General features: G+C 51.0%; 1 protein-coding gene and 1 non-coding gene across 12 annotated transcripts; both read left to right on the forward strand.

The window, feature by feature from the left end:
* Window positions 1-27512, forward strand: CHD4 (chromodomain helicase DNA binding protein 4). Of its 11 annotated transcripts, none has more exons than XM_075904073.2 (40): window positions 1-156; window positions 1378-1554; window positions 4886-5013; window positions 5358-5549; window positions 5839-5957; window positions 6351-6592; window positions 6674-6801; window positions 7005-7140; window positions 7597-7778; window positions 7943-8182; window positions 9314-9517; window positions 9621-9826; window positions 10224-10355; window positions 10819-10915; window positions 11414-11605; window positions 11702-11902; window positions 12643-12780; window positions 14587-14708; window positions 14831-15004; window positions 15284-15425; window positions 15787-15918; window positions 16019-16136; window positions 16364-16488; window positions 17207-17444; window positions 17610-17782; window positions 17970-18162; window positions 18267-18353; window positions 18491-18579; window positions 18664-18797; window positions 19105-19249; window positions 19511-19676; window positions 20066-20178; window positions 20489-20624; window positions 20825-20902; window positions 21039-21176; window positions 21263-21371; window positions 21657-21789; window positions 22604-22799; window positions 23083-23258; window positions 27017-27512. In XM_075904073.2, exons 2-40 carry the CDS (start codon window positions 1452-1454, stop codon window positions 27032-27034), a joined length of 5775 nt encoding a protein of 1924 aa, XP_075760188.1. In that variant the 5' UTR covers window positions 1-156; window positions 1378-1451; the 3' UTR covers window positions 27035-27512. The 11 variants fall into 11 exon arrangements, with proteins under 11 accessions (XP_075760188.1, XP_075760205.1, XP_075760224.1 ...); XM_075904090.2 differs by having other exon boundaries at window positions 20492-20624; XM_075904109.2 differs by having other exon boundaries at window positions 17970-18153.
* LOC112545983 (small Cajal body-specific RNA 11) lies at window positions 19704-19846 on the forward strand. Its single transcript, XR_003089579.1, has one exon.
* Window positions 27513-27902: the final 390 nt, after the last annotated feature.

The following is a 27902-nucleotide window of genomic DNA, read 5'->3' on the forward strand; positions in this document are numbered from 1 at the left end:
GGACCCATTGCCGAGGTGTCGGGACATATTATGGGCTGGAAGCGGGAGCGGGGAGGGGCCTGGTCGGGTTTTTTCCCCTTTAAGAGGTGGTGCTGGAGCGGGGGCCATTTTCCCTTCAGCGGCGGCAGCGAGAGCGAGGAGCCGGGGGCGAGCTGGGTGAGGAGAGGGGCAGGGACCGGACACAACCCCCGACATCGCTTCAAAGGGCAGGACGCGGCGCTGCCCCCTCGTGGCGGCGCCCCCTGGCCCCGGGAGCTGCCCTTCCCCCCGGCTCCCGGGGGCGCCGACCTCGGCCCGGCCGCCTTGTGTCCCCGCTGGGCACGGAGCGGCCGCGGCGCCCGGGGACCCTCCTTCCCCGGCGCTACCTCGCCCCGCCCGGGGAACGGCCCCGCTCCCGCCGCCGCCTCGCGCTGCCCGGGGCCGCCCCGCCCGCCCCCCGGGACTGGCCGCGCGCCCCGAGCCGCAGCTGCGCCCGCCCCCCGCCAGGAGCCCGGCTGGCCGCGTGCTGCTGCCGCCCCCTTCCTTGTGCGCGGGGGGGCGGGCTCGCCGGGAGCCCGCGCGGCGCCTGCCACGGGCTCGCCTTTGTTTTGCCTGCGTGAAAGCGGGCGGGGGGCGGCTCCCGGGGGCGTGGTGGGGCCCCTGGACCGCGCGGCTGTGGCTTGTCCTGCCTCGCCGGGTCCGTGGGGCGGGGGCACGTGGGCCCCCGGCACTAGAAAGGGTTTTGGTGGGGGCCCGGTGGGGAAGGGGGCGGCTGCGACGCGGGTCTCTCGCACCGCTAGGAGCCGGTCTTCCTTGGAGCTTTCCCTCCCGTCCATTGATCGCCAGCTCGAGGCAGGGAAGACTTTGCAAAAGCGAGTTTGGCTGTTCCTCAAACACTTGTTCCCTGCTGCACCCGCCGGTAGCTCAGCCGGGGCTGACTCCCTGGAGTAGTAAAGCCACAAAAGTTGGGGTGAGGGGTCATCAAGAGTAGCTTTGACGAAGGTGTTAACTGCCTCGAATTAAATGGTGACCGATTGACTTAAAAGCCCCCGAACTCCATGTAGCCATGCTCTACTGCACAGGGGCTAGTCTGGCGTCATGTCAGAAAGGGTTTGGAAACTATCATCGGACTGCCATTTGGTGGCCCTTTGCCTGCAGTCCGTTCCTGACAGTTTAATTCCCAGTAGACACAAAACTGCCCCCATCAGGACCCTCAACTAGTGCCCAATCTCAGCATTTCCATTCTTCTCTACTCCTCCCTTATTTGGGGGGCGAGCAGTTCTAAATTCCATACTGATGTTTTTTAAAGCCTTCTAATGTAGGTCATCCATTGGGTAACATTATTGTATGGGAACGTGGGTTCGTGCTGACTATCAAAGTTAACTTTTTTATGCTAAGTTACTGGCCTGACTGGCAAGGAGGAGACAAGGCTGCAGAAGCTGTTGGAGCCCGGGTACCCCAGTTTGGAGGACATGGCATCGGGCATTGGCTCCCCGTCCCCTTGTTCTGCTGGCAGTGATGATGAGGAGATGGAGATCCTGCTGAATAACAGCATTGCCCAGCACCAAGGTATAGGTAGGATGCCCAGGGCTACCGTTGTAAAAAGGAGTGGTAGTGGGTCTATCAGTTTTATTGAATGGGTGATGCATGTAAATGATATGTAGGGATAAGTTTTGTTTTATTAAGAGCCCAGGTGATTAGAATATTTTGGTTTCTTTATTGTGGCCTTTTTAAAACCTGTGGTCTGCACACCTTGGTGAAGTAGAAATTATTTTATTCAAAGCTAGTGCAGGCTGTTGGCAATCCATCTGACAGGGAGTCTGGTTTTAATGGGGCATGTGTGTTGCCAGCAAGGTGTATGTACCATGGCTGGGACTGGAACCAGTATGTGGGAGGGCAAGGTGTCTGGCTTTCCTCTCATCCATCTGGGAGCTCAGACCTGCTGACAGTCCAGAGGAAACTGCCTTGGGCTATTGCATGACCCACTTTTTGTTCACCACACCCTACTCTCCAAGCTTCCCATGGATCATTCTACACTGTTCACCTTAGCCCCTGTTTTTGTGTTTTGTATCAGTAGCTTGCCTGTGCACTTCACTTAGTACAACTGCTCTCAATCAGGGATCCAGGGACCCCTGGGGGGCTGTGAGTAGGTTTCAGGGAGTTTACTAAGCAGGGCTGGCACCAGATTTGCTGAGATCCAGGATGGAAAGGCAAAGCCCCACTGTATGGGGCAAAAGCCTGGGCCATGGACCCTACCATTTGGGACTGAAGCCAAGCCATCTTAATTTCATGGTGGCCCCCTCTAGCACAGGGCCCTTGACAGTTGCCCAACTTTCTACCCCCTAATTCTGCCCTTGGCTTTATATGTTAAAAATAGGTTGTGGCATGGGTGGAGCTTTTATAGCATGGTGTGTGTGTGTGGGGGGGGGGGGGATGGACACTCCAAAGAAAAAAGTTAAAAATCCCTGCCTTAGTATTTGCCTCTTCAGGCCTCATACCTGGCTTTCACTGTAACTGCAGTCTCTGTCTGAGAATCTGACTCAGGTTAGAGCCCTGGATGCTGAAAGTCAGTTTTCAGGTTCTATTCCCAGATCCGTTGCTGACTTATATGGATGTACAATTCATTTTGCAACAGTGTAAAATAGGAGTTTGAGAAAGGAACTCTAAAATCATCCCTACCTCGTACATAGGCGTCTGAGTCTGGGGCAGGGAAGTCACTTAGGTCCCTGGCTCTTAACCAGGGCTATGCCCAGGGTATGCATACTCCTAGGGGTATGCTAAGGTCTTCTATGCAATATGTTAGCTCACTTAGATCAGAGGTGGGGAGATTAAGGCCCGAGGCCTAAGGCTCCCTCCCAGCATTGGGGAGCCCATGCTGATGCTGTAGGCCTCCTGCAGAGCTGGAGCACACACCATCTACTAGCCTGGGCCCCCAAAGACTCTGGTGTGTGAGGAGGATGTGGGGAATGTTTTTCTCCGTCTTAGTTAGGGGCCATATCAGAGAAGGTGTTTTGGGTTTTTTTGATTCGCACTTGTGTGCAGCCCCCAACTGATTTTTTTTTTCCTGTGGGTCAGTTGCCCTTGGCCCAAAAAAGGTTCTCAACCCCGACTTAAGACAGTTGCCAAGTTTTTGTAAGTACACTATTTAAAACAAATGAATTGAAGTATATAATTGCACTAAAAATTAGAGCAATTTTTAGTACGTGTGTGTGTGTGTGTGTGTGTGTGTGTGTGTGTGTGTGTGTGTGTGTGTGTGTGCGCGCGCACATAGTTTAAGTGAGGTATAAGTTGGGGGTGGAAAGGACAAACCAAATTCATGACAGGGATACAGTAATCCGGAATGGTTGAGAGCCACTGACTCAAGTCACTGGGAATTTAAGACTCCAGGGAATGCTCTATGCTTAAATTCCAGGGAATTTAAGACTCTAGGATGGGACCTGACAGAGTCCCAAATCAGAACTGTTTGGAAGGAAAGGATGTAGGGCCTGTCCTGGTAGATTAGATACAGGTAAATATTGCTGGAAGGGGGTCTGTTTGTGTCCATTGGGAATGTGGACCCCGTCCTGAGCATGTTCCCCTGTACCCTTGTTTTCCGGTGGCTGCATCTGCTGTGAGCTGTGGCTTTTCCCAGCCTGCCTTGCTTCTGTGGTCTGGAGGCCATTTTCCCCTGGAGGGAGAATGAGTAACTCATTCTGTAATGGGTGGGGTGTTTGGGGGGGGGGGGGGGGAGAGTGAGTGGTTGAGCTGCTGTGGATCCTGTCACAAAGGAAAGGCCTTTCTGGCTGTCCATTCCTCTCTGGGCTTTGTGTGGGAGGGAGGGAGGGAGGGAGGGGGAGGGAACACAGATGGGAGTGTGTTTGTGGGTGGGGGAGAGTTGGCATGTATTACAGCAATGAGGGACTGAGTGTGCTGGCAGTGGTGCAGGGAAAGAGGTGATTGGGCTAGCTGTTGAAGCAGGGATCTAGTGAGCGAGCAGCCCTATGTAGAAACTGCCCAGGTGGGAGGGGAAGATTAAGTTGCAGCTGACTGTTTTGTTCCTTGCTTGACACTGTAGGGCCCCTCTACTGTAGTTTTCTTCTAGGGACCCTGGGATAGAGCCTTACCCTTGATCAGCTGGTTCTCCTGAGATTTCTGCTATACTCTCAGGCTTCCTAGCCTAAAGACTAGCTGAGAGCTTCCTTCCTTGCCAGTTGGGGCTACTCGTACTCTGGCTCCTGAGTCCTCTGCATGCGGTCAATAACTTCTAACTCATTTTTTGTGATGCTCGCTAGGATAAAGAAATTCCTAACCTGTTGTTAACATGTGGTTCTGCTTGGAAAAGACTCAATGAGATACTGGAAGTGGGGGGGGGGAGTTGATGGTAGTGTAGGAGGTATGATGATCTAAGGCAGGGAGGGGCAAGATATGGCCCAAGAGCCGGATCCAGCCCGTTAAGCCTTTGTCTGGCCTATGGTCTGGCCTATGGCCCACCCCACTGGTCCCACGGGCAGGTAACAGCCCCAGGGCTCAGAGCAGCTGGCTCCTCTATTTGCCTCTCTGTGTAGGCAGAAGTTTTGAGTGCAGCAAACCCCCTCCACCCAACCTCTGTTCCAGACCCCATGTCCCCTCCATAGAAAAGTATGGTCCCAGGCCACTTTCCAAAATCTTGGCGTGCCCCTTCCCCCCCCCACCAAAAATTATTGTCCACCCCTGGTCTCCTGATTTTCCCCTCTTCAGCATGGCATGATCAGTCAGTTACTTAATGCAGTTAGGGCTAAGATGAATGTGTGGATTTGAAAGTGTGGCAAGGAATTGAGGAGGCACTTGGGGGCAGGGTGAGGAGTGGGATTGTTCAGTATGGTCCACAGGACATGCTGTTGGGGCTTGGGTATCTATCAGTGCTTTGTAACTCTTCGGTTCTCCTCAGAGCCTGAAGAAGAGCCAGAGGAAGAACTTCTATCAGAGGCTGAAACTCCCAAAATCAAGAAGAAGAAGAAGCCCAAGAAGCTGAAAGAACCAAAAGTGCCCAAGCTTAGCAAGCGCCAGAAAAAAGAGGTAAGGAATGGAGGGCTGAGTGTGAGGGGAGAGTCTACCATGGAACAGGTTCTGAAAAGTGGACACTAGAGATGTAAATGGTCAGCTAGTAAGTGTCACCCTTAATGGGTGATGCTTACTGGTTACATTTAACTGGTGAGGGTGGAGCAGCCTCCTGACTTGCCCCGTTTGAACACTTAAATAGTTAAATGGGATTTTACATCCCTAGTGGGCACATAGGAAGTGACTCCTGTTGCTGGATAGCCTGGTTTGACACCTCCCGGTGTATGCTGGAGTGTGTGGTGAGTGCTCCTCTTGGTCTCTTCTCTCAGCCATCTGATCGTCTCTCTTTTTCCTTTCCCCAGCTGGGAGACAGCTCTGGTGAGGGGAATGAATTTGTGGAGGAGGAGGAAGAGGTGTTGCACTCAGACAGTGAAGGCAGTGATTATACCCCTGGGAGGAAGAAGAAGAAAAAACTAGGGCCCAAAAAAGAGAAGAAAAACAAAGCCAAGCGCAAGGAGGAAGAGGAGGAAGAAGAGGAAGATGATGACTCAAAGGTGAGAGGCTGCCCCATTGCCCCACTCCATCTCCCCAGATCTGACTTAGAGAACATCACGCTGTCTCCTTACAATGGCACAGAGGAGCTGCCCTGTTCTTCCCTCATTCCTCTAGACTTGGCCCATGTGGGTCATATTCTCAAATTACTTTCCCTCACCTTGAGGGGGAGTTCCTTGACCCAGAGTTCCTACCCCTGCCAGACTGATGGACTCACCTGTGGTATAGAGGCTAAACCTTTTTCCGTTGCCTGATTATGGTGGGACTTGTTGCCTGTCCCTCTTCGCACAGGAACCCAAATCATCTGCTCAGCTCCTGGAAGACTGGGGTATGGAGGACATTGATCATATCTTCACAGAGGAGGATTATCGCACTCTCACCAACTACAAGGCTTTCAGCCAATTTGTCAGGTAAGGTCTTGAGTTGATGGGTCTTTAGGGCCCCTGGAACAGAAGGGTGGGGGAGGGGGGCAGGGCAAAATATCCTTGTTCCCAGGACCGTAAAGCATTTTAGACATCAAATTGCCCCATTTGGTGACGATTACCCCTAGGACAGGGGAAATGGAGACAGCAGTAAAGTGATTAGTCTCATGGTTTTGCTGTCAGTGGTAAAGCTGGGGAACATCTGTATTTTTAGACCCCCCTTCTACTCATTCCTCTTCCAGAGCCAAAACTGTTTCTCCACGCTCCCCCTCCCTCCCGGGAATGTCCCTGGGGTTAGGCTGGATTATAGTTCTAGAGATGAAGGGTGGGGGCCCAGTGTCCATGTCTGTTCAGTAACACTTCCTCTTTGCCCCCACACAGGCCACTCATAGCTGCCAAGAACCCCAAGATAGCTGTTTCGAAGATGATGATGGTGCTGGGGGCGAAGTGGCGGGAGTTTAGCACTAACAACCCCTTCAAGGGCAGTTCGGGGGCCTCAGTGGCAGCTGCTGCAGCTGCAGCTGTGGCTGTGGTAGAGAGCATGGTGGCTAATGTGGATGCTGTCCTGCCTCAGCCCCCTGCTGATGTGCCACTCCGTAAGGCCAAGACCAAGGAGGGCAAAGGTGAGCTGAAAAACCGGGATGAGAAGTACAATTTGGTAGCTAGAAATTGTGATCCTGTCTCTCTCAATGTCTTACTCATAGGTCCCAATGCCCGGCGGAAGCCCAAAGCCAGTCCTCGTGTTCCTGACATCAAGAAACCCAAAACTAAGAAGGTGGCGCCTCTGAAAATCAAACTGGGAGGATTTAGTTCCAAGCGTAAGAGATCATCAGTGAGTGCCTTTTTTTTTCTCCTCCCCCCCCCCCCTTGCTTTTCACTCCATTAGGGGGTACTGATATACTAGTGGTGGCAGGAACTTGCAGTTGACAAGCTCCATGCTTTCCAACGTGTAATGCAGGAGGACAGTCTGAAGATGCAGGAGGCTGGTAAACCATCGCTGCTTGACTCACCATGCTTTGTTCCTGCTTTCCCCAGAGTGAAGATGAGGATCTGGATGTGGAATCAGACTTTGATGATGCTAGCATCAATAGCTACTCTGTTTCAGATGGATCCACCAGCCGCAGTAGCCGCAGTCGCAAGAAACTCAAGGCTGGGAAAAGGAAAAAGAAAGGTACCGAAGTACAGTGCTCAGTTTCCGATGGAGCAGAACTAAGGGGCTGAGGGCAGAGCTATGACAATTGTCGTCTAAGAACTATAACCCCCTAGATAGGAAATTTGTTTAGAGAGAACTGTTGGAACATCATAAGACTGCTGAAGGGGAAAAGAAGTTGTGATCTCACCCATAGTTAGCACTGAGGAAGGGACTGTGAGAATCAAGCCTGCCCTGAGTCTGCTAGGTAGAATAACAGCTGCCTTATTGCCCTATCCATGACTTCTGTTTTTTTTCCAACCTTGGCTGCTGTGGAACAAGAGTTGCCTGCCCCAAACCTCTTTTGTCTGGATCTGGAGCACTGTGTTTCTCCTTATGTAGCCTTTTGGTGTGATGAGGTATCCCCACTGCTGCAGGAAGAGTTTCTGGTGCCAAAGGCTTGCAATGATGTGTAACTGTTACCACCACCCTCTCTAGGTGAGGATGACTCCACAGTTCCTGTGGATGGCTATGAGACAGATCATCAGGACTACTGTGAGGTGTGTCAGCAGGGAGGAGAAATCATCCTGTGTGACACTTGTCCCCGTGCCTACCACATGGTTTGCCTGGACCCAGACATGGAGAAAGCCCCAGAGGGCAAATGGAGCTGCCCACACTGTGTGAGTACCAGATCTTATATGCTCAGAGAATTGTTGAGGGGAGAGGGGAAAGAGGAGCTCTTCTTCTTTATTTCTGGGAAAGGCTAATGGGAGATGATAGGCTGGAGGCATCAGGAGGGGTGGGGGTTTTGTATATCCTGAACTAGTAGTTTTCTCTGCTGTAGGAGAAGGAGGGGATCCAGTGGGAGGCAAAGGAAGATAACTCAGAAGGTGAGGAGATCCTGGAAGATGTTGTGGGAGACCCTGAGGAGGAGGATGATCACCACATGGAGTTCTGCCGGGTCTGCAAGGATGGAGGGGAGCTGCTCTGCTGTGATGCCTGTCCCTCTTCCTACCACATCCACTGCCTAAATCCCCCGCTGCCAGAGATTCCTAATGGGGAGTGGCTGTGCCCTCGCTGCACTGTGAGTCTCTGCTACCCCTGGTTGCCCCACCTACACAGGACATAATATTCCTCTGTCTCAGAAGAGCAGTGACATCTAACTGCCCATTTCATAGTTTCTCTTTTTGTTTGTTTCGGGGGTTCTCTCCTGCAGCCTTACAGTGCCTCATAGCTTGGTTTCCTTATGTAGCTTCAGAGGAGCTCTGTGATCGCGGACTTGCTCTGCCCTGTGCAAAATGGTTCCAGGGACTTCAAGCCCCAATATTTCTGGACTTTGAGCATGTCTGAGAACAGAGGCCATGGTTAAAACTGTTCAGTCGTAAAGTGTTAGCACTGACACAACCTGCTCTTTTAACTAAGTTCATTATCAGGGGAGGGGGACAGAGGTGCAGGAACCTAGGGGCATGGGGGTCGGTGTGCCGCAGCACACTCTGGCTTGAAGTGGTTTCCATTTTAGCCAGGGTTTACAGTTAGATTCAATGGTTCTCATCACCCCTACTATACAAATTGTTCTGGCACTTCTGCAGTGGGGTGTGAGTTACTATGTGGGCTGCAGATTTGGTGGCATATGCAGAAGTCTTGCATCCCAGAACAAAATGGGAATAGAGTTACTGCCACAAGATATCATTAAGGAAAGAATTTAAAATAGTGTTGAATGCATATGTGGGTATTGAGACCTTCCACAGTGAGAAGTTCTCAAGTTCTCCTGCTTCAGTGCGTATTCCAACCTCTTGACAGGTTAGGAAGAAACTTCCTTAATGCATAGGTTTTTCCATAATTGTCCTGTATCCATCAGGCAGGATACTGATTAAGCAGACTGAACTGATCCAGTCTAATAGTTTGTTCCATATAGACTCTACATAGATTTGTATGGCTCTGCTAAGAGATCCCCCACTATCCCAGAAACACTGTACTCTAAGGGCTCCTCAGCACTGGAAAAATGACAGATTTGGCAGAAGTTCAGAGAAGCCACAGATCCACTCAAGCACTAGAGGCTTTGAGGAGACTGAAAGCAAAAATCCATCTGGCTCAGTGAAGCCATGACTGAGGAGAATGTGAAAATTATTGGCATGCATCTCAAGGGCACAAATGCAGGAGGACAGCAGGAATTGTTATAGTAAATTCTGGCATAACCACTCTCTCCGTTCTCCAGTGCCCATCTTTGAAGGGGAAGGTGCAGAAGATCTTGATCTGGAAGTGGGGCCAGCCCCCACTACCCACACCGGTGCCCCGACCAGCTGATGCAGATCCTAACACTCCTTCCCCCAAGCCTCTGGAAGGCCGACCTGAGCGACAGTTCTTTGTTAAATGGCAGGGCATGTCCTATTGGCATTGTTCATGGGTGTCTGAGCTTCAGGTTAGTGGGCTCTTGGCTTGCCGAGGGGGTGGACTGCTGCCACTGTGTGGGAGGGATGGATGTGTGATTACGCTCTAACCATATATGTCTGTCCTGGCTCCAGCTGGAGCTGCACTGCCAAGTGATGTTCCGAAATTACCAGCGCAAAAATGATATGGATGAGCCGCCCTCAGGGGATTTTGGAGGTGAGGAAGAGAAGAGCCGCAAACGAAAGAACAAGGACCCCAAGTTCGCTGAGATGGAGGAGCGTTTCTATCGCTATGGGATCAAGCCTGAGTGGATGATGATCCACAGAATCCTCAACCATAGGTGAGCAAAGGAGCAAGAATCTGTCATAGCAAGATCCAGTGGATTCCAGACTACAAAGATAGCATAGGAGGGAGGGGGCTTTCTAGTTTCAACCATGGCTAAATGAAGGGAATAGGATCCACTGAATTCAGTCACAAGAGGGGGACCCATTGTGATTAAAATCTATCAAATCCTTAACAGAGATCACTCGTGTGTCTGAAGGTGTATCATCCATTACTGATACAGGCAGGGTTTCTAATATGATGGGATTGCAGCTCAGACTTCAGTTATGCTTGGAATTATGGACATGGCTGCTTTTTTTACACTTTCTGTTTCCTGCCTTCCCTCGCCCCTGTGCAAGGGACTAGCTGGACAAAACTGGTTCCCACACTTGAGATTTGTTGTTGTGTGTGTCTAGTGTGGATAAGAAGGGGAACGTCCACTATCTGATTAAATGGAGAGATCTGCCCTATGACCAGGCATCCTGGGAGAGTGAAGATGTGGAGGTTCAGGACTATGATCTCTACAAACAGGCCTATTGGAATCACAGGTAAGAGGGTAGGGGGGAAATCTACCTGAACTGCAGGCAAGGTAGGGATAGAGGTATTGGTAGGATGCAGGGGTGGACCGTGAGCCTAGGCAGTTGCCTAGGGCGCTGCTGGCCCAAGCACCCAATGATGACGTCACAGGGCACCGGGGCACCCTGTGATGATGTCACGGCCATTGACAGCCGTGCAGGTGGCGGCGCTGATCACTCTGCCTAGGGCACCAGCTGGCCTCAGGCCACTCCTGGTAGGATGAGGGGGTGTTAAGGAGTTATTCTGCTCCTACCCACTCATCCCTTTGCAGAAGCTCTGCCTGCAATGCAACTTTTCAGTTGGCTCATCTCTTGGCCACTCTGGATGATTTCCTTGTCCTCCCTGCTATTTGCAGCCCTTCCCCATTTAGTGTCTCCTGCAAATTCCTCTAAAATCATGAAGCCCCTCCCACTCCCAGATACTATCTTTGTACAGGGAGCTGATGAGAGGTGAAGAAGGTCGGCCTGGGAAGAAGATAAAGAAGGTGAAGATGAGAAAGCTGGAAAGGCCCCCGGACACCCCCACAGTGGATGTAAGTTACTGCTTCCTCCTAGGGAGGCAAGTGGATTCTGTGATGTGTGTGGGATACCTGCATCTTCAGGGCTGAGTGGGAAGCATATTTCTCTTACTACCACTATCAATGCCATCTGGTGCATCTGACTCGTGCAGGTCAGTACATTGTTAAGATGAAGGCAGAAGGAGACCATCTCCAGAAAGTCCTCTTATTGTGTTGAAGGGAAGAAGATACAGAACTTTCAAACTCTGTTTTACCTTGCCTTTGGAGAGGGGAGTGGCTGGCTTGTTATACGGAGGCTTTGGTTTCCATAGCTGAGCTCTTTGGATAGGATGCTGTTCAGGACCAGTTGAGACACGTGGTATGGGAGACTGGGACAGTGGCAGGACAAGCTCCCTACCGTGCCTGAACTTAGGAGGCATAAGCTGGAATCTGATGTGTGGGAAACGGAAGGTCTTGGTGGCTGTTCTTGTGTGATTGGTGCAAAAGGACTCAACCATTTTTCTCCTTCTATAGCCAACAGTGAAGTATGACCGGCAGCCAGACTACCTTGATGTAACAGGAGGAACCTTGCACCCCTATCAGCTAGAGGGGCTGAACTGGTTGCGCTTCTCTTGGGCCCAGGGCACAGACACAATATTGGCTGATGAAATGGGGCTGGGCAAGACTGTGCAGACAGCTGTGTTCCTGTATTCTCTGTACAAAGAGGTGAGGGGCAGAAGTGCCTGAGGATGCCACTTATCCATGGGAATGCTCTCCTACTCTGGCAGTCTGTAACTATGTAACTCCTGATTCTGTCTCCAGGGCCATTCAAAGGGACCCTTTCTGGTGAGTGCCCCTCTCTCCACCATTATCAACTGGGAGCGGGAGTTTGAGATGTGGGCTCCAGACATGTACGTGGTGACCTATGTTGGGGACAAGGACAGCCGGGCCATCATCCGGGAAAATGAGTTCTCCTTCGAGGACAATGCCATACGTGGGGGCAAGAAGGCATCCAGGATGAAGGTATAGAGCCTAAAATTCATTCCAGTTAAGCCCCAGTTTCAGCAGAATGTCTTCAGGGATTTGAGGACCTCAACCTCTAGAAATTGGTCTTGATCTGGGCCTTACTAAGTGAAAGAGGACTGCCCAATATCATTTAGCAACCACTGTGAAATACATTCTACATCAGATTCCTGGTAGGGCAGGTACTAGCCATCTTGTTTCTACTCCCGGGTCAGTAGTAAATAAAGGAAGTTGTGACTAGAGCTTCATAGCTCTATTACTGATTCACTGTGTGACTTTAAGTCTCTTCTCTTTTTAGAAGCCTTTGAAAGACCAGTTTGTCATAGTTCTTGACATTTGTACCACCTCACTAGAGGGCTTGAAACTCTTCTCCCTACCCCCACCCCCACCCCGCTTTGCCCTCTTTGCCTATAGGCAAAGAATCTTCCTTGCCACAGCTCTTAGTTTCTGCAGCTGTAATTGTCCATTTCCCAAAAGTTCTCCTTCCCTCTCTTCACCCATTTCTAAACTGTAAACTCTTCTTGATGAGGCTTGGCAAGTAGTCAGCAGCCACCTTAACTATTAATCCTGTATGTAACAATGTGGCGGCTAAGGAGATAATATGGATTTGTCCAAGCTGGAACTGCCTCAGTTTCTAATATTAATGCCTTCACTCTTGGAAGCATGGAATGATACATACTGTCTGGCCTGACCATTCTGTTTGACTCTGGCTAAACTCCTCCCACTTTTTTTCTTTGCAGAAGGAAGCATCTGTGAAGTTCCATGTGCTGCTCACCTCCTATGAGCTGATCACAATTGACATGGCCATTCTGGGTTCCATTGACTGGGCCTGTCTCATTGTGGATGAAGCTCACCGGCTCAAGAACAACCAGTCTAAGGTACAAAAGGAGTGATGGCAAGAGATTGAAGGTGGTGGAATTTATAGCCCTTTTTATTTTTTTATTTTTTTTTTAAAGGCCAGACCATTGTTTTAGCCTAATCTCCTGCATAACAAGTCAGTCACCCAGTAATTCCTTATCAAGCCCGTAATTCTCAGAGGAGCTGCATAATGTCTTAGACAATCTTGAGTTAAGGAATTCATGTTATAGAACATCTTACAAGGGATGTGTTAAACGAATCTAATAGGCTCATTGTTTTTAGAAGTGCCTTTTTTAAAGCTAGTTTATTCATACTTAAACATCCAGCCATTGGGTTTTGTTATGCCTTTTGACTTTTTTTTAACTAAAGCCTTCTCAAAGTGTGAACAGAATCTAGAGACAACTATAGTTACTTCTCTCCAATGTTGCGTATAGAACATATCTGATCAATATCCTTGTTTATGCAAAGTGTCATGTTAGACCTCTTAATCACTGCATTTGGTTGGCTTGGAGGTCATAGTGGATTACAAGTCTCTATTGGTCACCTTACCTAAGACTAGTCATGCTTACAGGATGGGGGAGGGGTCTGTATTCTCTGTTCCTACGTGTGATTTCCCCTTTGGCTATATTAGAATGCATGTTGTGAGCCCAGTTGATCAAGCAAGCCACATTGTTCTGTATAAATGACACTTCTGTCATTTATCACTCCACCAAACTTAATCAGCAATTTCCTATTTTTTCCCAACTAATAAAGCTATTTAGTAAGTGAATCATCAACAGATCCCTGTGGGGTCCTGTAGACTAACACAGTAAAGTCAAACTGACCGTGTATACCTAGGGTTGGCAAATGCCTGTTAAATGGCTTCATTGCCTCCTGAATGGCTCTTTTTGTAATAGTCCTGGCAAGCTTTTTCACTTAAATTTAATGGGGGAAGTGAAGCCCTGGAGTAGGGATGGGAAGAGGTAGGTAAGTGGACATTAAGACCCAATGGTGCTCCAAATTGTCAGGTACCCTACGCAGCTGTATACTCTGCATATGGATAATGACCGCCCGGTCTGTAATCGGTGCTGTGTGGTACTCAAATGACACAGCACACTTTCATTATCTTTGACTAAATCTCTCAGTACCAGGTGTATCTGATAGTTTCATAGAATTCTGTCGACTGACATAGATACAACACTCCAAATTACACCTGAATCAGCATTTCCATGCTTTGCCTGGGACACATTTGAGTTAACCAGCCTGTTAGTTGGGCCATCCCATTTTTACTGCTTATACTTACTGGCACAATCTTAATTTTTTTCTCAGTTTTCTGGGACTTCCCTAGTGTGTGCAGTTAATTAAAAATTGCCAGTAATAGTTAGAAAAGTTACTTGGCCAGGTTTCTTAAACTCAGAGGGAGGGAGGCTGAAAGTATATGATTCCAGTTTAAAAGGAGTTAAAGGCTGAAATATGCCAGTCTGGAGGGGGCTGGTTGGCTGGAAGAGTCTGCAGTTTTAAAAGGTATAAAGCAAGTGTGCAGCATCTGACTGGTGGGAATTTGGTGCATCAGGGTCTCAGCCAGGCAGGGCTGAGAAGTGAGGGTTAGGTTAGGCAAGGTGTGTAACTGGTGCCCCAGTTTTTCTGGGTGCCTCTTATGATGGCCAAGAGAGTCCATACTTAGGATTCTTGTTGAATCTGTCCCTGTCTAGTCTCAGTTGAACTCTGGCTCAAAGGGTTGATTTTTGGAAGGAATTTTCTTCTCTAGCACAATATCTTGTCTTGGGAAGTGGAACCAGCAGACTACCTAAATGAGTTCATGGACTCTTCCTTCCTTTCTTCCCCAGTTTTTCCGGGTGCTGAATGGATATTCCCTCCAGCACAAGCTACTGCTCACAGGAACTCCTCTGCAGAACAACCTGGAAGAACTGTTCCACCTGCTGAACTTCCTAACACCTGAAAGATTCCAGTACGTCTTGTAATACAGGCCCAGACTGAGTGCTTCCCTTGTTCCTTACCCTATTTGTTTCCCCTTGGACTTGCTGCTTCTTCCCTTGTGGTTCCTGCCCTGAGTGTTCGTTTGTTTTGCAGTAACTTAGAAGGCTTCCTAGAAGAGTTTGCAGACATTGCCAAGGAAGATCAGATCAAGAAGTTACATGACATGCTGGGCCCACACATGCTGAGGCGCCTCAAGGCCGACGTCTTTAAGAACATGCCCTCCAAGACAGAACTCATTGTCCGGGTGGAGTTGAGCCCCATGCAGAAGTGAGCATGAGAAAGTGGAGGAGCTACTTGAGACCAGCTTATGCCTTCTCTGGGTCCATTTTCTTTGGACATCCTGGGTGGGATCATAAACTTTTGCTGTCAATACCAGGGAGACACAATCTTATACACTCCATGTAGGAGATGGAGGGATAATGACCTGACATTGGCAGAGTATATGCAGTGCTAGCACGGAAGAATTTCCCAGGTAGTGCTAGGAGCTGGGCTAATTCTAATGGTCTTTTGTGGTGGGGGCTTAGTGACTCGAGTTTTTCTCCACAGGAAATACTATAAATACATTTTGACAAGGAACTTTGAGGCTCTGAATGCAAGAGGTGGTGGCAACCAGGTCTCCCTGCTCAATGTGGTCATGGATTTGAAGAAATGCTGTAATCACCCCTACCTCTTTCCTGTTGCTGCTATGGTATGTTCTAGCCCCTGCGTCATCCTCTGTGCAAGGTCCCTTGCCACTCATTTGGGGGTGAGTCTTGGCTTCCTTGTACCTGCAGCAGCTATCCTTACCCTTAATTTGGGGGTTGAAATGCTTTGTAGGCCCTTCTGCAGTCCCTTCCATGTGGCAAGCAGAGTGTGGCAAGGGAACCATGAGAGAGGAAGGCACACAATAAGTGCATGAGCTTTCTTCACCTTGCTGCACGATACATGGAATGGGAGTATAGGAGCCAAACTGGAAGATATCTGTTCCACAAAGGATGATTGTGCTGAGCACCAGAGTGGTATGAGTCAGTCATCTAAGGGAAAACGTACCTCTTCAATTCCTTCCCCAGGAAGCTCCAAAGATGCCAAATGGGATGTATGATGGTAGTGCCCTGATCCGGGCATCTGGGAAGCTGCTGCTACTCCAGAAGATGCTGAAAAACCTCAAGGAAGGAGGCCACAGGGTGCTTATCTTCTCACAGGTAATAGGGCAGTGTCTTGAGAGGATGGAGTTCCTGTGTGAGAGGGGAGGCAATTCAGGTGGTGGTATCTTACTCAGCTTTCCTGTCTCCTTGTCCTCAGATGACTAAGATGTTGGATCTCTTGGAGGATTTTCTGGAACATGAAGGGTATAAATATGAACGAATTGATGGTGGGATCACAGGGAACATGCGCCAAGAAGCTATTGATCGTTTCAATGGTATGGAACCCTATGCACCCCATATAAAATGAGAACCTTCTCTCACCTCACAAAGGCTTGAGACCCCACACATCTGCTGCTAACCCTAAGTGTTGATCTGCAGCATGCCCTGCTATGCCGTTCTTAGGCACCTGGGTTAATGCTACTTCCCAGCATGTGGGGCTGGATGTGGTGAGTCTGTGGAACTGAATCTAATGCCCTTCCTCTTTGCTCCTCTTCCTCTGAAGCTCCTGGTGCTCAGCAGTTCTGCTTCCTGCTTTCCACTCGAGCAGGGGGGCTTGGTATCAACCTGGCCACAGCAGACACAGTGATCATCTATGATTCAGATTGGAACCCACACAATGACATCCAGGTGAGGCTGTAGGTAGCACTAGTCACCAGTGGTAATGAGTGATCTTTTGGAATGAAGGTTGGTGAAAGAGAAAGTGAAGGGAGGGCAGAGTGAAGTATGCATGTGATTGGGCAGGGGGAGGAGACACTCCACTGTAGAGAAACAAAGCACTAACTCGGGGGTGGGGGTGATTGGAAGGGATTTAGCAGTGAATGCTGTTCCCGGGGGTAACCTGCAGGAACTAGGGGTATGTCTACACTACCCCCCTAGTTCGAACTAGGGGGGGTAATGTATGCATACCGAACTTGCTAATGAAGCCCGGGATTTGAATTTCCCGGGCTTCATTAGCATAAAGCCGGCACCGCCATTTTTAAAAGCCGGCTAGTACGAACCCCGTGCCGCACGGCTACACGCGGCAAGGACTAGATAGTTCGGATTAGGAAGCCTAATCCGAACTAATCTAGTCCTTGCCGCGTGTAGCCGTGCGGCACGGGGTTCGTATTAGCCGGCTTTTAAAAATGGCGGTGCCGGCTTTATGCTAATGAAGCCCGGGAAATTCAAATCCCGGGCTTCATTAGCAAGTTCGGTATGCATACATTACCCCCCTTGTTCGAACTAGGGGGGTAGTGTAGACATACCCTAGAAGGGCAGAGGGAAAGACCCCAGGAAGGTCAGGGTTGTATAAAAAAGGTCAGATGGATTATGTGTTGAGAACATCACCACATCTTCTTTCCCTCAGGCTTTTAGCCGTGCACACAGAATTGGGCAGAACAAGAAAGTGATGATTTACCGTTTTGTGACACGGGCTTCAGTAGAAGAGCGGATCACGCAGGTGGCCAAGAAGAAGATGATGCTAACACATCTGGTGGTGAGACCAGGGTTGGGCTCTAAGACAGGCTCCATGTCCAAGCAGGAGCTTGATGACATCCTGAAGTTTGGCACTGAGGAGCTCTTCAAAGATGAGGCCACTGAAGGTGGTGAGTGCATTGGTGTTTGTAGAATGTTGCTCAATAGGTGGGAATGAGACTGTTTGCCCTTAGTGAATGACAAAGAAGCTGAATGCTGCCTCTTGGAGACAGTGTGTGGCACTCTTCCAAAAGCCCTGAGTCTCAGCACCAACTGACTGTGTTCCCCTCCTTCAGGTGATAGCAAAGAGGGTGAGGACAGCAGTGTCATCCACTATGATGACAAGGCAATCGAGCGGCTGTTGGACCGAAATCAGGATGAGACTGAAGACACTGAGCTGCAGGGCATGAATGAGTATCTCAGCTCCTTCAAGGTGGCCCAGTATGTGGTTCGGGAAGAAGAGATGGGGGTGAGTGTCTAGCCCCTTCTATTCTAGGGTGCAGGAGTAGAGCAGGATCAGAAGTGAGTAGGGTGTAGATACAGGTAGAGTTTCCTCTGTAAAGTTGGAGGTGAGGGAGGTTAGCAGCAGTATTCTGCCCCTGTGAGGCTGGACATATTGATGGTAAGATGATTCTCTTATCCCTCTCTCCCTGGAGCAGGAGGAAGAGGAGGTGGAACGGGAAATCATTAAGCAAGAAGAGTCAGTGGACCCCGATTACTGGGAGAAGTTGCTGCGTCACCACTATGAGCAGCAGCAGGAGGACCTGGCTAGGAATCTGGGCAAGGGAAAACGTATCCGCAAGCAGGTTAACTACAACGATGGCTCCCAGGAGGACAGAGGTACAAAGGGTTAGTTTTTTTGTGGGGTTGGGGATAACAGAACCTGCAAGGATAGGATCTGTCAGGCTCACTTTTTTTTTCTCCCTCTTCCCCCCCCCCCCCCCCCTTTCCAGATTGGCAGGATGACCAGTCGGATAATCAGTCAGATTATTCAGTGGCCTCTGAGGAAGGAGATGAGGATTTCGATGAGCGATCTGAAGGTAGGCCCCCAGGAGCCTGGGTAGTATTCTCTTTGGGAGGTGTCTGTACATCTCCATGTAGCACAGGACTCCATGGGTGAATATTCTCACTATGGTAGCTTGCGTAACTTTCTTACCTGAGTGTCTCCTCCTTCCAGCTGCTCGCCGGCCCAGTCGCAAAGGCCTGAGAAATGACAAGGACAAGCCCTTGCCTCCTCTTCTTGCCCGTGTGGGAGGGAATATTGAAGTAAGTGGTCCAGTGGGAAGGGCCTTTGAGCCAGTGTGTTGGTGCCTGGGGCTCTTGCTATACTTGTCGGCCTTTTTTTTCCAGGTGTTGGGCTTCAATGCTCGCCAGCGCAAGGCCTTCCTTAATGCCATTATGCGCTATGGGATGCCACCCCAGGATGCCTTCACTACCCAGTGGCTTGTCCGGGACCTGCGTGGCAAATCTGAGAAGGAGTTCAAGTGAGTCTGCATTGAGCAAGGGAAGGGAGGAGGCAACATCTGAACCCACTGGGAAAGGCTGTAAATGGTGGCAGAAAGCTCAAGGGGCCAAAGGGGTTGCACACTGCAATCGCAAGGAACCTATCTGGGGAGGCTGAGGAGGGAAAACCAAAGGGGAAACAGCCGAGGGAAAGGAGCTCAGGAATCATCCCACAGTACTTATGGGCCTGACCCAGGAGCTTGTTGCTTGGGTCATGGGGGATGTAGTGCCCCAGGGCAACTTCTCCCATGTATGTTGGACTTTAAGGCTGATCTAATACTGCTACAGGGCCTATGTTTCGCTGTTCATGCGTCACCTCTGTGAGCCAGGAGCAGATGGTGCGGAGACCTTCGCAGATGGGGTCCCACGGGAGGGGCTGTCCCGCCAGCATGTCCTCACCCGCATTGGGGTCATGTCCCTCATACGCAAAAAGGTGGGTGCTTAGTGGAGCAATGCTGAATTCTCCCCCTACCCCACATCATCCCCCTCTCTCCAGAAGACCTGTTAGCACAAGAGCCCTGAGCTCTTGTATACCATGACCAAAACCAATTGTTTATCTCTTCTTTTCTTCATCTTTGTGACAGGAGTCTCCCTAGTCTGATCTCTTGAAGGAGGTCCCTCTCTTCCCTACTTAGAGGGGCATCTTAGTGTAATCTATCCTATCATGCATATGTTTCTCCACTTTCCCCACCAGGTGCAGGAATTTGAGCATGTGAATGGGCGCTGGAGTATGCCAGAACTGGCAGAGATAGAGGAGAACAAGAAGCTTTTGCAGCCAGGCTCGCCCTCCCCCAAGACTCCCACACCCTCCACACCAGGGGACACGCAGCCTAACACACCTGCCCCTGCCCCTCCAACTGGTGAGAATCTTCCCCTTGCATAGCCCCGCGTCCTGCCCCTACCAATGCTTTTCCCCTCACCAGTGCTGTGGTGGGGTGGACGTTGGGGTGGACGCAGATCAAACTGCCTCTCAGATTAGGAGGGCTGCCCCAAAGCGATGTGCATGCCCTTAAAGGCACGAGAGAACATTTACCTTTCCCTGGATGGGTTGAAGCTAATAGACCACTCCTGCATCTTCCTGTGGGGTTTGAGGGCTCTGGTCCAGTTGTGGTTTGGCTTGGAACGGAGGCCTGTTTTGTGGAAACTAAGGGAGAAGTGCATCATGTTGCAATGAGGAGCAGAGCTTACTGATCTCTGTTTTTGTTTTATTTATATAAAAATATGCTGATCTGGTGTGGGGGGAGTACAGAGGAAGGAGTGAAGGTGGAAGAAGGAGCCAGTACTAGGGAGCAAGGGGAGGCCATGGAGTCTGAGAAGGAACCCAGCCTTGCTGCTGCTGCTGAAGCAGAGATCCCCATGGAGGTGAGTTAGTGGGTGCTTGTTTCATGTATTTGTAGTATCTCTTCTGCTTTTGCTTCCCCTGTTCCATTTCTTTTCCCAGTGCCTGGGAAAGTTACTCTGAGGATTCCTAGGAAGACTGCATTTCTTTTGAGATGTAGAGATATGAAACAAGTCTTATTTTTGTGGTCTCCAGCAATCTGTTCTCCCACAGCTATCTTCTGAGGCATTCCCAGATGCCATTCATCTGTTTTCAGCTTCTGATGATGGGTGGGTTTCATAAGCTTTGTTTTATTGGCTGCTGCTCCTCCAGTAACAGGCTTTCTCTCATCAGCAGTGTGCCCAACCTGTGGAGACACCCCCACAAGAGGCAAAGTCCCCGGTGAACCCCCCAGACACAGAGGAGAAAAAGCCAGAGGAACTAGAGGTGAAGGAGAGACCAGAGGAGCCAATGGAAATGGAGAGCAAAGGTATTAGTTGGCAGTTGTAAGAAGACCCCAGTTAGCATGTTCCCAGACCTGTACAGAGACGTTCCTCTCTGGGTCAGGGTGAGGCTTTAGGCGTGGATGAGGATCATGGGACTGTGGCTAGGGAAACAGGCCAGGCTTTAGACTGAACCGTGAACCCTCTATAGCTGTCAGACTTGATCGTGTGTCTTTTTTTCATGTAGCTGATGTGGAGAAGGTTGAAGATAGAGGGTCTGTTGAGCCCTCTGCTGAACCTCCAACTATCAACCTGGATGAGAAGGGTGAGTGTGGCAGGGTCCTGCCAGCCCTCTTCATGCTCTACCTTCCGGGGGGGGGGGGGATGAGGGGGAAAGATTGAGTTCACAAATGCAGGTGCTTTGGTGCTCTGCTCTCTCTGACTGGTCCCTTTGTCTACAGAGGAGAAGAAGGATGATGACAAGAGGGATGTGGTGATGCTCCAGAACGGGGAGATGCTGAAGGACTCTATTGATGAAAGGCACAAGAAGGCAGTGAAACAGCGCTTCATGTTCAATATAGCTGATGGTGGCTTCACTGGTAGGAGGGACTTAAGTGCAGCTACTACTCTCTCTACTCATCTTGGTGAAATTTCTTTGACTTTTTTTTTTTTCTTCCGTTCTCAGAGTTGCATTCTCTGTGGCAAAATGAAGAACGAGCAGCAACTGTCACCAAGAAAACCTATGAGATCTGGCACCGGCGCCATGACTATTGGCTCCTGGCTGGAATCATCAAGTATCCTTCCCCTGACAGATAAATCTCCCCTCCCCCCCCCCCCCCCATCCCCATTTAAAGTGAACTTATCACACATGGTCTGGAACACAATTAGTGAGATGGCCCCATGTTTACACACCCCCTGCCAAAATCATAGCTCTTTCTTGGGATCTCAGCAGCGAGGATGCAGTGAGCAAGATGGTCTCTTCTCTTCAACACCCCTCCCCCCCCCCCCCCCCCCAAATATTTGCATGGAATGTTTCCTTGCTTTCATTATCTTTGTTTGCCTGAACTCCTCTATCTCAGTCATGGCTATGCCCGCTGGCAGGACATTCAGAACGATCCACGTTATGCCATCCTCAATGAACCCTTCAAGGGTGAGATGAACAGGGGCAACTTCCTGGAGATCAAGAACAAGTTTCTGGCCAGGAGGTTCAAGGTGGGAGTTGCAGAAGGAAAATTGAGGCTGTCTGCCTCAGATGATTTTTGGTGGAAAGAGGGCAGTCTTTCATGACTGTCGACTTCTTCTATATTCCCTGATTGCAGGGGAACCTATGAAGCAGATTGGGAGTGCTCTGGCATCAAAGGGGTAGAGTTCTCCTTCTTCTCCCCCGCCCCCCCCAGTGTTTCCTGAGCAACTGGTGCCCAGTAGGTGTGAGGCTGGAGGGCTAACCCCTCTGTCAAGTTTCTAAGTGTTACAGCCCACTATTAGTGTCTAGATTCTAGATAGTTAACAAGGTTACTTTAAGACCTATTTGAACATATTCTAGATTCCCAGCATAGATAGCAGTGTTACTACAACATGCACTACAGTAGGGGTCCAAAACAAGCTGACTGCTTCAGACACCCACTATTTTTCTTTGTCTAACCATGCCTTTGGAGACTACACAAGAACTGGGAGGGGGAGTGGGTTGGGTTTTTCATTAGCATGTTTCTTTGCTCTGCCTACTGAATTACTAGGAAAACCTGCCCCCATTCAGCAGTCTGGAAAACAGCAAAATGGCCACTGTTCTTTTTCTAAGCGTGCTTGTTACTAGGAGATAGGGGAAAGAGGGAAGAAATGGCCTGAAGGTCCAGATCTTCCTTCAGGGAACACGCACTGTGGGGCTCAGAGAAAGGAGCTGCAGAAGCTCAGGCCTGAGAGGCTGGGGGGGAGTTGGTAAATCTTAGCCTGTGAGGAAGTAGGAAGATGTGATTGGTAGGCTGGTCTGCAGGAAGCATGGCAAGGCTCTAATTCTTCTCATCTTTCTCAGCTGTTGGAACAGGCTCTTGTGATTGAGGAGCAGCTGCGGCGAGCTGCCTATCTTAACATGTCGGAAGATCCATCGCACCCCTCTATGGCCCTGAACACACGTTTTGCTGAGGTGGAATGTCTGGCAGAGAGCCACCAGCACCTGTCCAAGGAGTCAATGGCTGGGAACAAGCCAGCCAATGCTGTTCTTCACAAAGGTGAGGGGAGTTATCAGGATGTGGAACTTAAGGCCCAGGTTCCAGATGAGGTCCCTAGTTTGCCAGGATCCAGCCCCCGGGGCTCAGGGCTCCTCCTCCTAGGAGTAGTAAGCCCGTGCTGGTACTCCAGGGCCCCCTGTCTCTTGCCTGACTCTTTGTGGGTCAGCAGCCCCAACCCAAAAAATATTCCCCAGCCCTGGAGTAGGTTTTGCTGTTTGTGTGTCATGCTGTGTTCACCCCAATCCCTTCCTTCCCTCTAAACACACACGCCTATCTCTTTCAGTTTTGAAGCAGCTGGAGGAGCTTCTGAGTGACATGAAGGCAGATGTCACTCGGCTACCTGCCACCATTGCCCGCATCCCACCTGTGGCTGTGCGCCTCCAGATGTCTGAGCGCAATATCCTCAGCCGTCTGGCCAACCGCAGCAGTGAACCACCGCCTCCACCACCTCCCCAGCAGGTAAATCTCCCTTTCCCTAGCTGTGTTTCCCAATTGGTGCTCTGGGGAACCCTGGGGTTCCGCAAAGCAAAACTAGGGGTTCCACGAGGAGCTGGCGCTCCACTGCCCCCTCTGAAAGAGAGACAGCTAGCCAGCAGAGGCATGGGCAGCGAGATGTATGGGCTCATGATGCCCATGCTCCACCAATATTTGGAACTGGAGCAAGCCCCAGCCTACCCCAAGCATCCTCCCACCCCGGTCCCAGAGCGTCTCTCCCCCGTCCCCGTCCCTGTCCCTGCCATGCACAACCTACACTGAGCTCCCCCTTACTGGCGGCAGCGGCGGCGGCGGCTGCTGCTGCTGCCCTGCATGGCGTGCTCAAACTGGTAGGTGGGGAGATGCCCAGGTGTGACGTAACATCACGGCCCAGGATTTTAAAACTGCTGGGTGCTGCGTTGTGCCGTATGGCTGAGTTGCGGGTTCGGAGTCCGGGGACAGAGTGCAGACTCCTGCCTTCCACTTTGTGGGGCTGAAGGTAGGGGAAGGGGAAGGGCTGGGAGAGAAAGGGGCTTGTGCGGAGTTGGGGGGGGAGGGGAGAGATGGGAAGGCACCAAAGGGGCAGGGTAGAGGAGAGACAAATGCCAGGGGGCCAAGTGTAGACAATGAGGAAAAAGGCAGGAGGGGAGGTGTCAGTGGGAGGGGGACAGGGTGATGCTGGGAGGGGAGAAGGTAAGGGCATTGAGGGACTAGAGGGGGGATGGGGAGGTGCTGGGAGAATGCTTGAAAGAAGGGGTGGGCATGAGGAAGGAGCAAGTCATGTGAGAGGATACAGAGGGGCATGAGGGGAATGGGGGCAGAGGATGGTGAGGGGGTGAGCATAAGGGAAAAGGAGGTGGGGGCAGTGAGGGAAGGGGGAGGCACCAGGAGGGTGCAGGGCTAAGGGAAGGTGCAGGTGCCAGAGGATTCTGGGTGTGAAGCAGAAGGGCAGACACCTGCAGGGGAGAGACCAGCACCAGAGGAGAGATGCAGGGCGGGTTTGTAGAGGGAGGTGTTAGAAGAGAGGATGAAGAGGGATAGCTCACATGATCAGAGTGGGGCTCCTGGAGGAGTGGGCACAGGGGGGAGAGAAGGGCTGGTGGAGGGGGGCAGATCGCAGGAGGGCCGAGGGCAGTGAGAAGGGCAGGAGTCAGGACAGCAGAGGAGGGTGAGGAGTTGGGAGGCAGCAGGCACCAAGGGAGCTGATGGAACAAGGAGAGGAGACATGGCAGCAGAGAGAGACTGTAAAGGTTTAAAAATATTTATTAATAACTTGGGTGCCACAGTGGCACATCCAGACAAGCCACATGAACTCAGTACTGGTGCACAACACAATTCATTTTGCTCATGTGAGGAAACTTAGGCTATGTCTACACTGGCGGTTTCTTGTGCAAGAACATCTTGCGCAAGAGTTCTTGTGCAAGAACACGTCCACACTGCCATGTGCAAGCTGTGCTTTTGCACAAGAGCATCTATGGCAATGTGAACGCTCTCTTGCCCGAGAAAGTGCCGATGGCCATTTTAGCCATAGGGCTTTCTTGCACAAGAAATTCATGTTGCCTGTCTACACTGGCCTCTTGCGCAAGAACAGTTGCACAAAAGGTCTTATTCCTGAGCGGGAGCATCATAGTTCTTGTGCCAGAAGCCCTGATTTCATACATGAGAATGTCAGCGTACTTGCGCAAGAACACATGGCCAGTGTAGACAGGAAGCATGTTTTTGCGCAAGAGTGGCCACTTTGGCGCAACATCGCACCAGTGTGTAGACAGCCAAGGGGAGGGGGGCAGGGAATCAGTGCTGGCTCAGCATGTCTGCATGGTTTGGGGGAAGGTGCAGGGAAATTGAGCTCAGCTGGGTTGCAGAGTGGGGAGGTCCAGGAAGTTGGGCTGGGCTGCAGGGTGGGTGTGTGTGTGTGGCACGCTCAGAGCTCAGTTTGGCTGCAGGAGGATGGAGGTGCTGGGAACTGGGGCTAGACTCAAGTGGAGGGAGGGGCAGGGAATTGGCGCTTGACTCAGCAGTTTTGCAGGGTTTGGGGGAGGTGCAGGGAAACAGGGCTCAGCAGTCCTGTGGGGGGAGGCATGCAGGGAACCAGTGCAGGGCTCAGCTGGGTTGAGGTGGATGGGGGAGGGCATACGGAACAGATGGGCAGCTCAGCTGGGCTGTGGGGGCTGCAGGGAACTGGTGCTGTGCTCCCTTGGATTGTGGGGGATGGTTTTGGGAGAGGTGCAGGGAACCAGCAGGGGTAGGCAGCTCAGTTGGGTTGCAGGGGATAGAGGTGCAAAGAAGCTTAGTGGGGAGGAGGGAGGGGCGGGAACCAGGAGCCCTGAAATGACCTCCCTGGTCCAAAAATCCCTCATCTGGGACCAGTCAGGTCCAGAGGGTGCCGGTTCAGAGAGATCCAATTCCTTCCCAAGTCCCCTCCTTGCACCCTCCCTCATAGCCAGACACCCTACCCCCAGTCTGCTCCTGCTTCCTCCCCCTGGCCAGACACCCTACATCCAGCCTGCTTCTGCACCCTACCTCCCACCCAGACCTTGCCCCCTTCTGCCCCCCCACCTCCCTCTCAGATCTTGCACCCCATCTCTATCCTGCTCCTTGGCAGCCCTGCCATCCACCCTAGCACCACCCTGTCCCTGGCCCCAACCCCCTGCCTCACACCCCAGGACTCAGTACCTCCCTGGCCCCAGCACCCTGCCATCCACGCTAGCACCCAGCAGCACCCTGTTTCTTGTCCCAGCACCCTGCCAGTCACCCTAGTGCCCAGCAGAACCATGTCCCTGACTCCCACCACCTGCCTGCCCCAGCACCCCGTCACCTGAGCCAGCATCCTTCCACCCAGCAGCACCCTTTCCCCAGCCCCAGCACCCACTTTCACTCTGTCCCCTGCTCCCACCAGCACATTTGGGACCACATTAGTGAGGCTTGGGGGTCTTTGGAGGGTTGTTGGGTTTTTAAAAATGAAGGCTGGCCAACAAACCCCCAATTGGGGCCAAATCCCCATCTCACTGCAGCATCATAACACTCCTGCACCACCTGACCCCAAATCTGAGCCTATCATACACTGGAACCCCCGGGCCTGAGCCTCTTACATCCCCAAACTCCTGCAGCCCCACATCCTTAGTCTTCTGCCACCACACTCCTGCACCATCACACATGGCAAATCTGTGTCCTGAGTCCCTCACATATCCAGCCCAAACCCCAGCACCCCCACATCCATAAGCCCAGGGCTCACTCAGCACCCCAACCTTCCACCTGAACCCAACACTCCTGAGCCTGGAGCCCCCTCCCCGAGCCAACATCCCCTTCTCCTGCATCCAAATTCCCTCCCAGAGCTTGTACTTCTCACCCCTTCCCACACCCAAATCCCTCATTCCCACCCCAGACCTCTTGTCTCAACCTAGTGAGTGTATAAGGGCTGGAGATGGCAAGTGATGGAGAGGAGGGGAACAAAGCAGATGAGGCCTCAAGGAACGGGGGTGGAGGTCTTGAGGAAGGAAATGTGATTTGCATGCATTTGGTGGGTCCCTTTTGCCACCCCCTTTTTTTTTTCTTGACTAACGTAGGGGTTCCTTGAAATTCTGAAAAGGGTTCCTTGGCCAAATACAATTGGGAAACACTGCCCTAGTTGATAGAACTTTGCTTCACTCTAGTCTGTTCATTAGTAGGAGGGCATGTACCAGCAGGGTGGGTGCTTTTGGTAAAGGCTCCTAATGCATGTTTTTTCACCCCCCCCCCCCCTCCAGGTGGCCCAGCAGCAATGAGACCTTGGCTTGGTACTGTTGACTTCTCAACCAAGCTGAAATTATCCCTCTGCCTGATGTTCCTGAGAGGGTGCTGTTCCCCTTGGCGGACGTTGCTGCACAGGCCTCCCTGTGGGAGAGGAAACTCTGTGGCGCCAGCCTGCACCAGCTAGGAGCGTGCCAGGGCAAGAGGGGATATGACGGACTCTGTACATAGTGACTGGAGGCCACAGAGCCACGTCCTGTTACACAGAATCCTGGCTGCACTGCTTGCTGCTTCAGCCTGGAGTTCCATGTTTTGTTTTAATCTTATTTTGAGTTTGTTTACTGAGATGAGTGTACAGATGAGACCAAGCAAAAGCCAGGACAGAGACACAGCTACCTCCATCAAGATCGTTTTTAATACAAAAACTGACTGGACTTGTCCACTAATAAAACAGCTGAAAAGACCGGAAAAAATCTTGATAAAACTGAAAAATAAAGGTTTCCTTGTATTTTATTCTGCTGTCTGCAGTTAGCTGTGCCAAGTAACAGGGAGAGGAAATACTAGAGGATAAGTAAGCATGTCTGCTGGAAAGGCAGAAATGGTAGCACTATGGTAAGGCCTATCCTTTAGCATAAGCTTTGGCTTTGTGGAGCACTGAAGAGAAGTTATCCAATCCTTGCATGGGTGATGAGCTGCTACCTCCTCTCTAGTGGAGGTCTGTTATTCCTGAGCACTAGTTCAGGTCAATAAGCTGCCTGATTTTTTTTTTTTTTTTTGACTTATCAGCTGGTGGTAAGAAGCTATTCATACAGCTCAGCATTGGTAATGTCTAAACTGCAGTTAAAAACCTGTTGCTCTCCTAGCCTGAATCTGCTAACCTAAGAGCCTGTTTCATTGCACTGT

Source organism: Pelodiscus sinensis, chromosome 1 (assembly GCF_052426305.1).
Source record: "Pelodiscus sinensis isolate ZL-2025 chromosome 1, ASM5242630v1, whole genome shotgun sequence".
Taxonomy (NCBI): Eukaryota; Metazoa; Chordata; order Testudines; family Trionychidae; genus Pelodiscus; species Pelodiscus sinensis.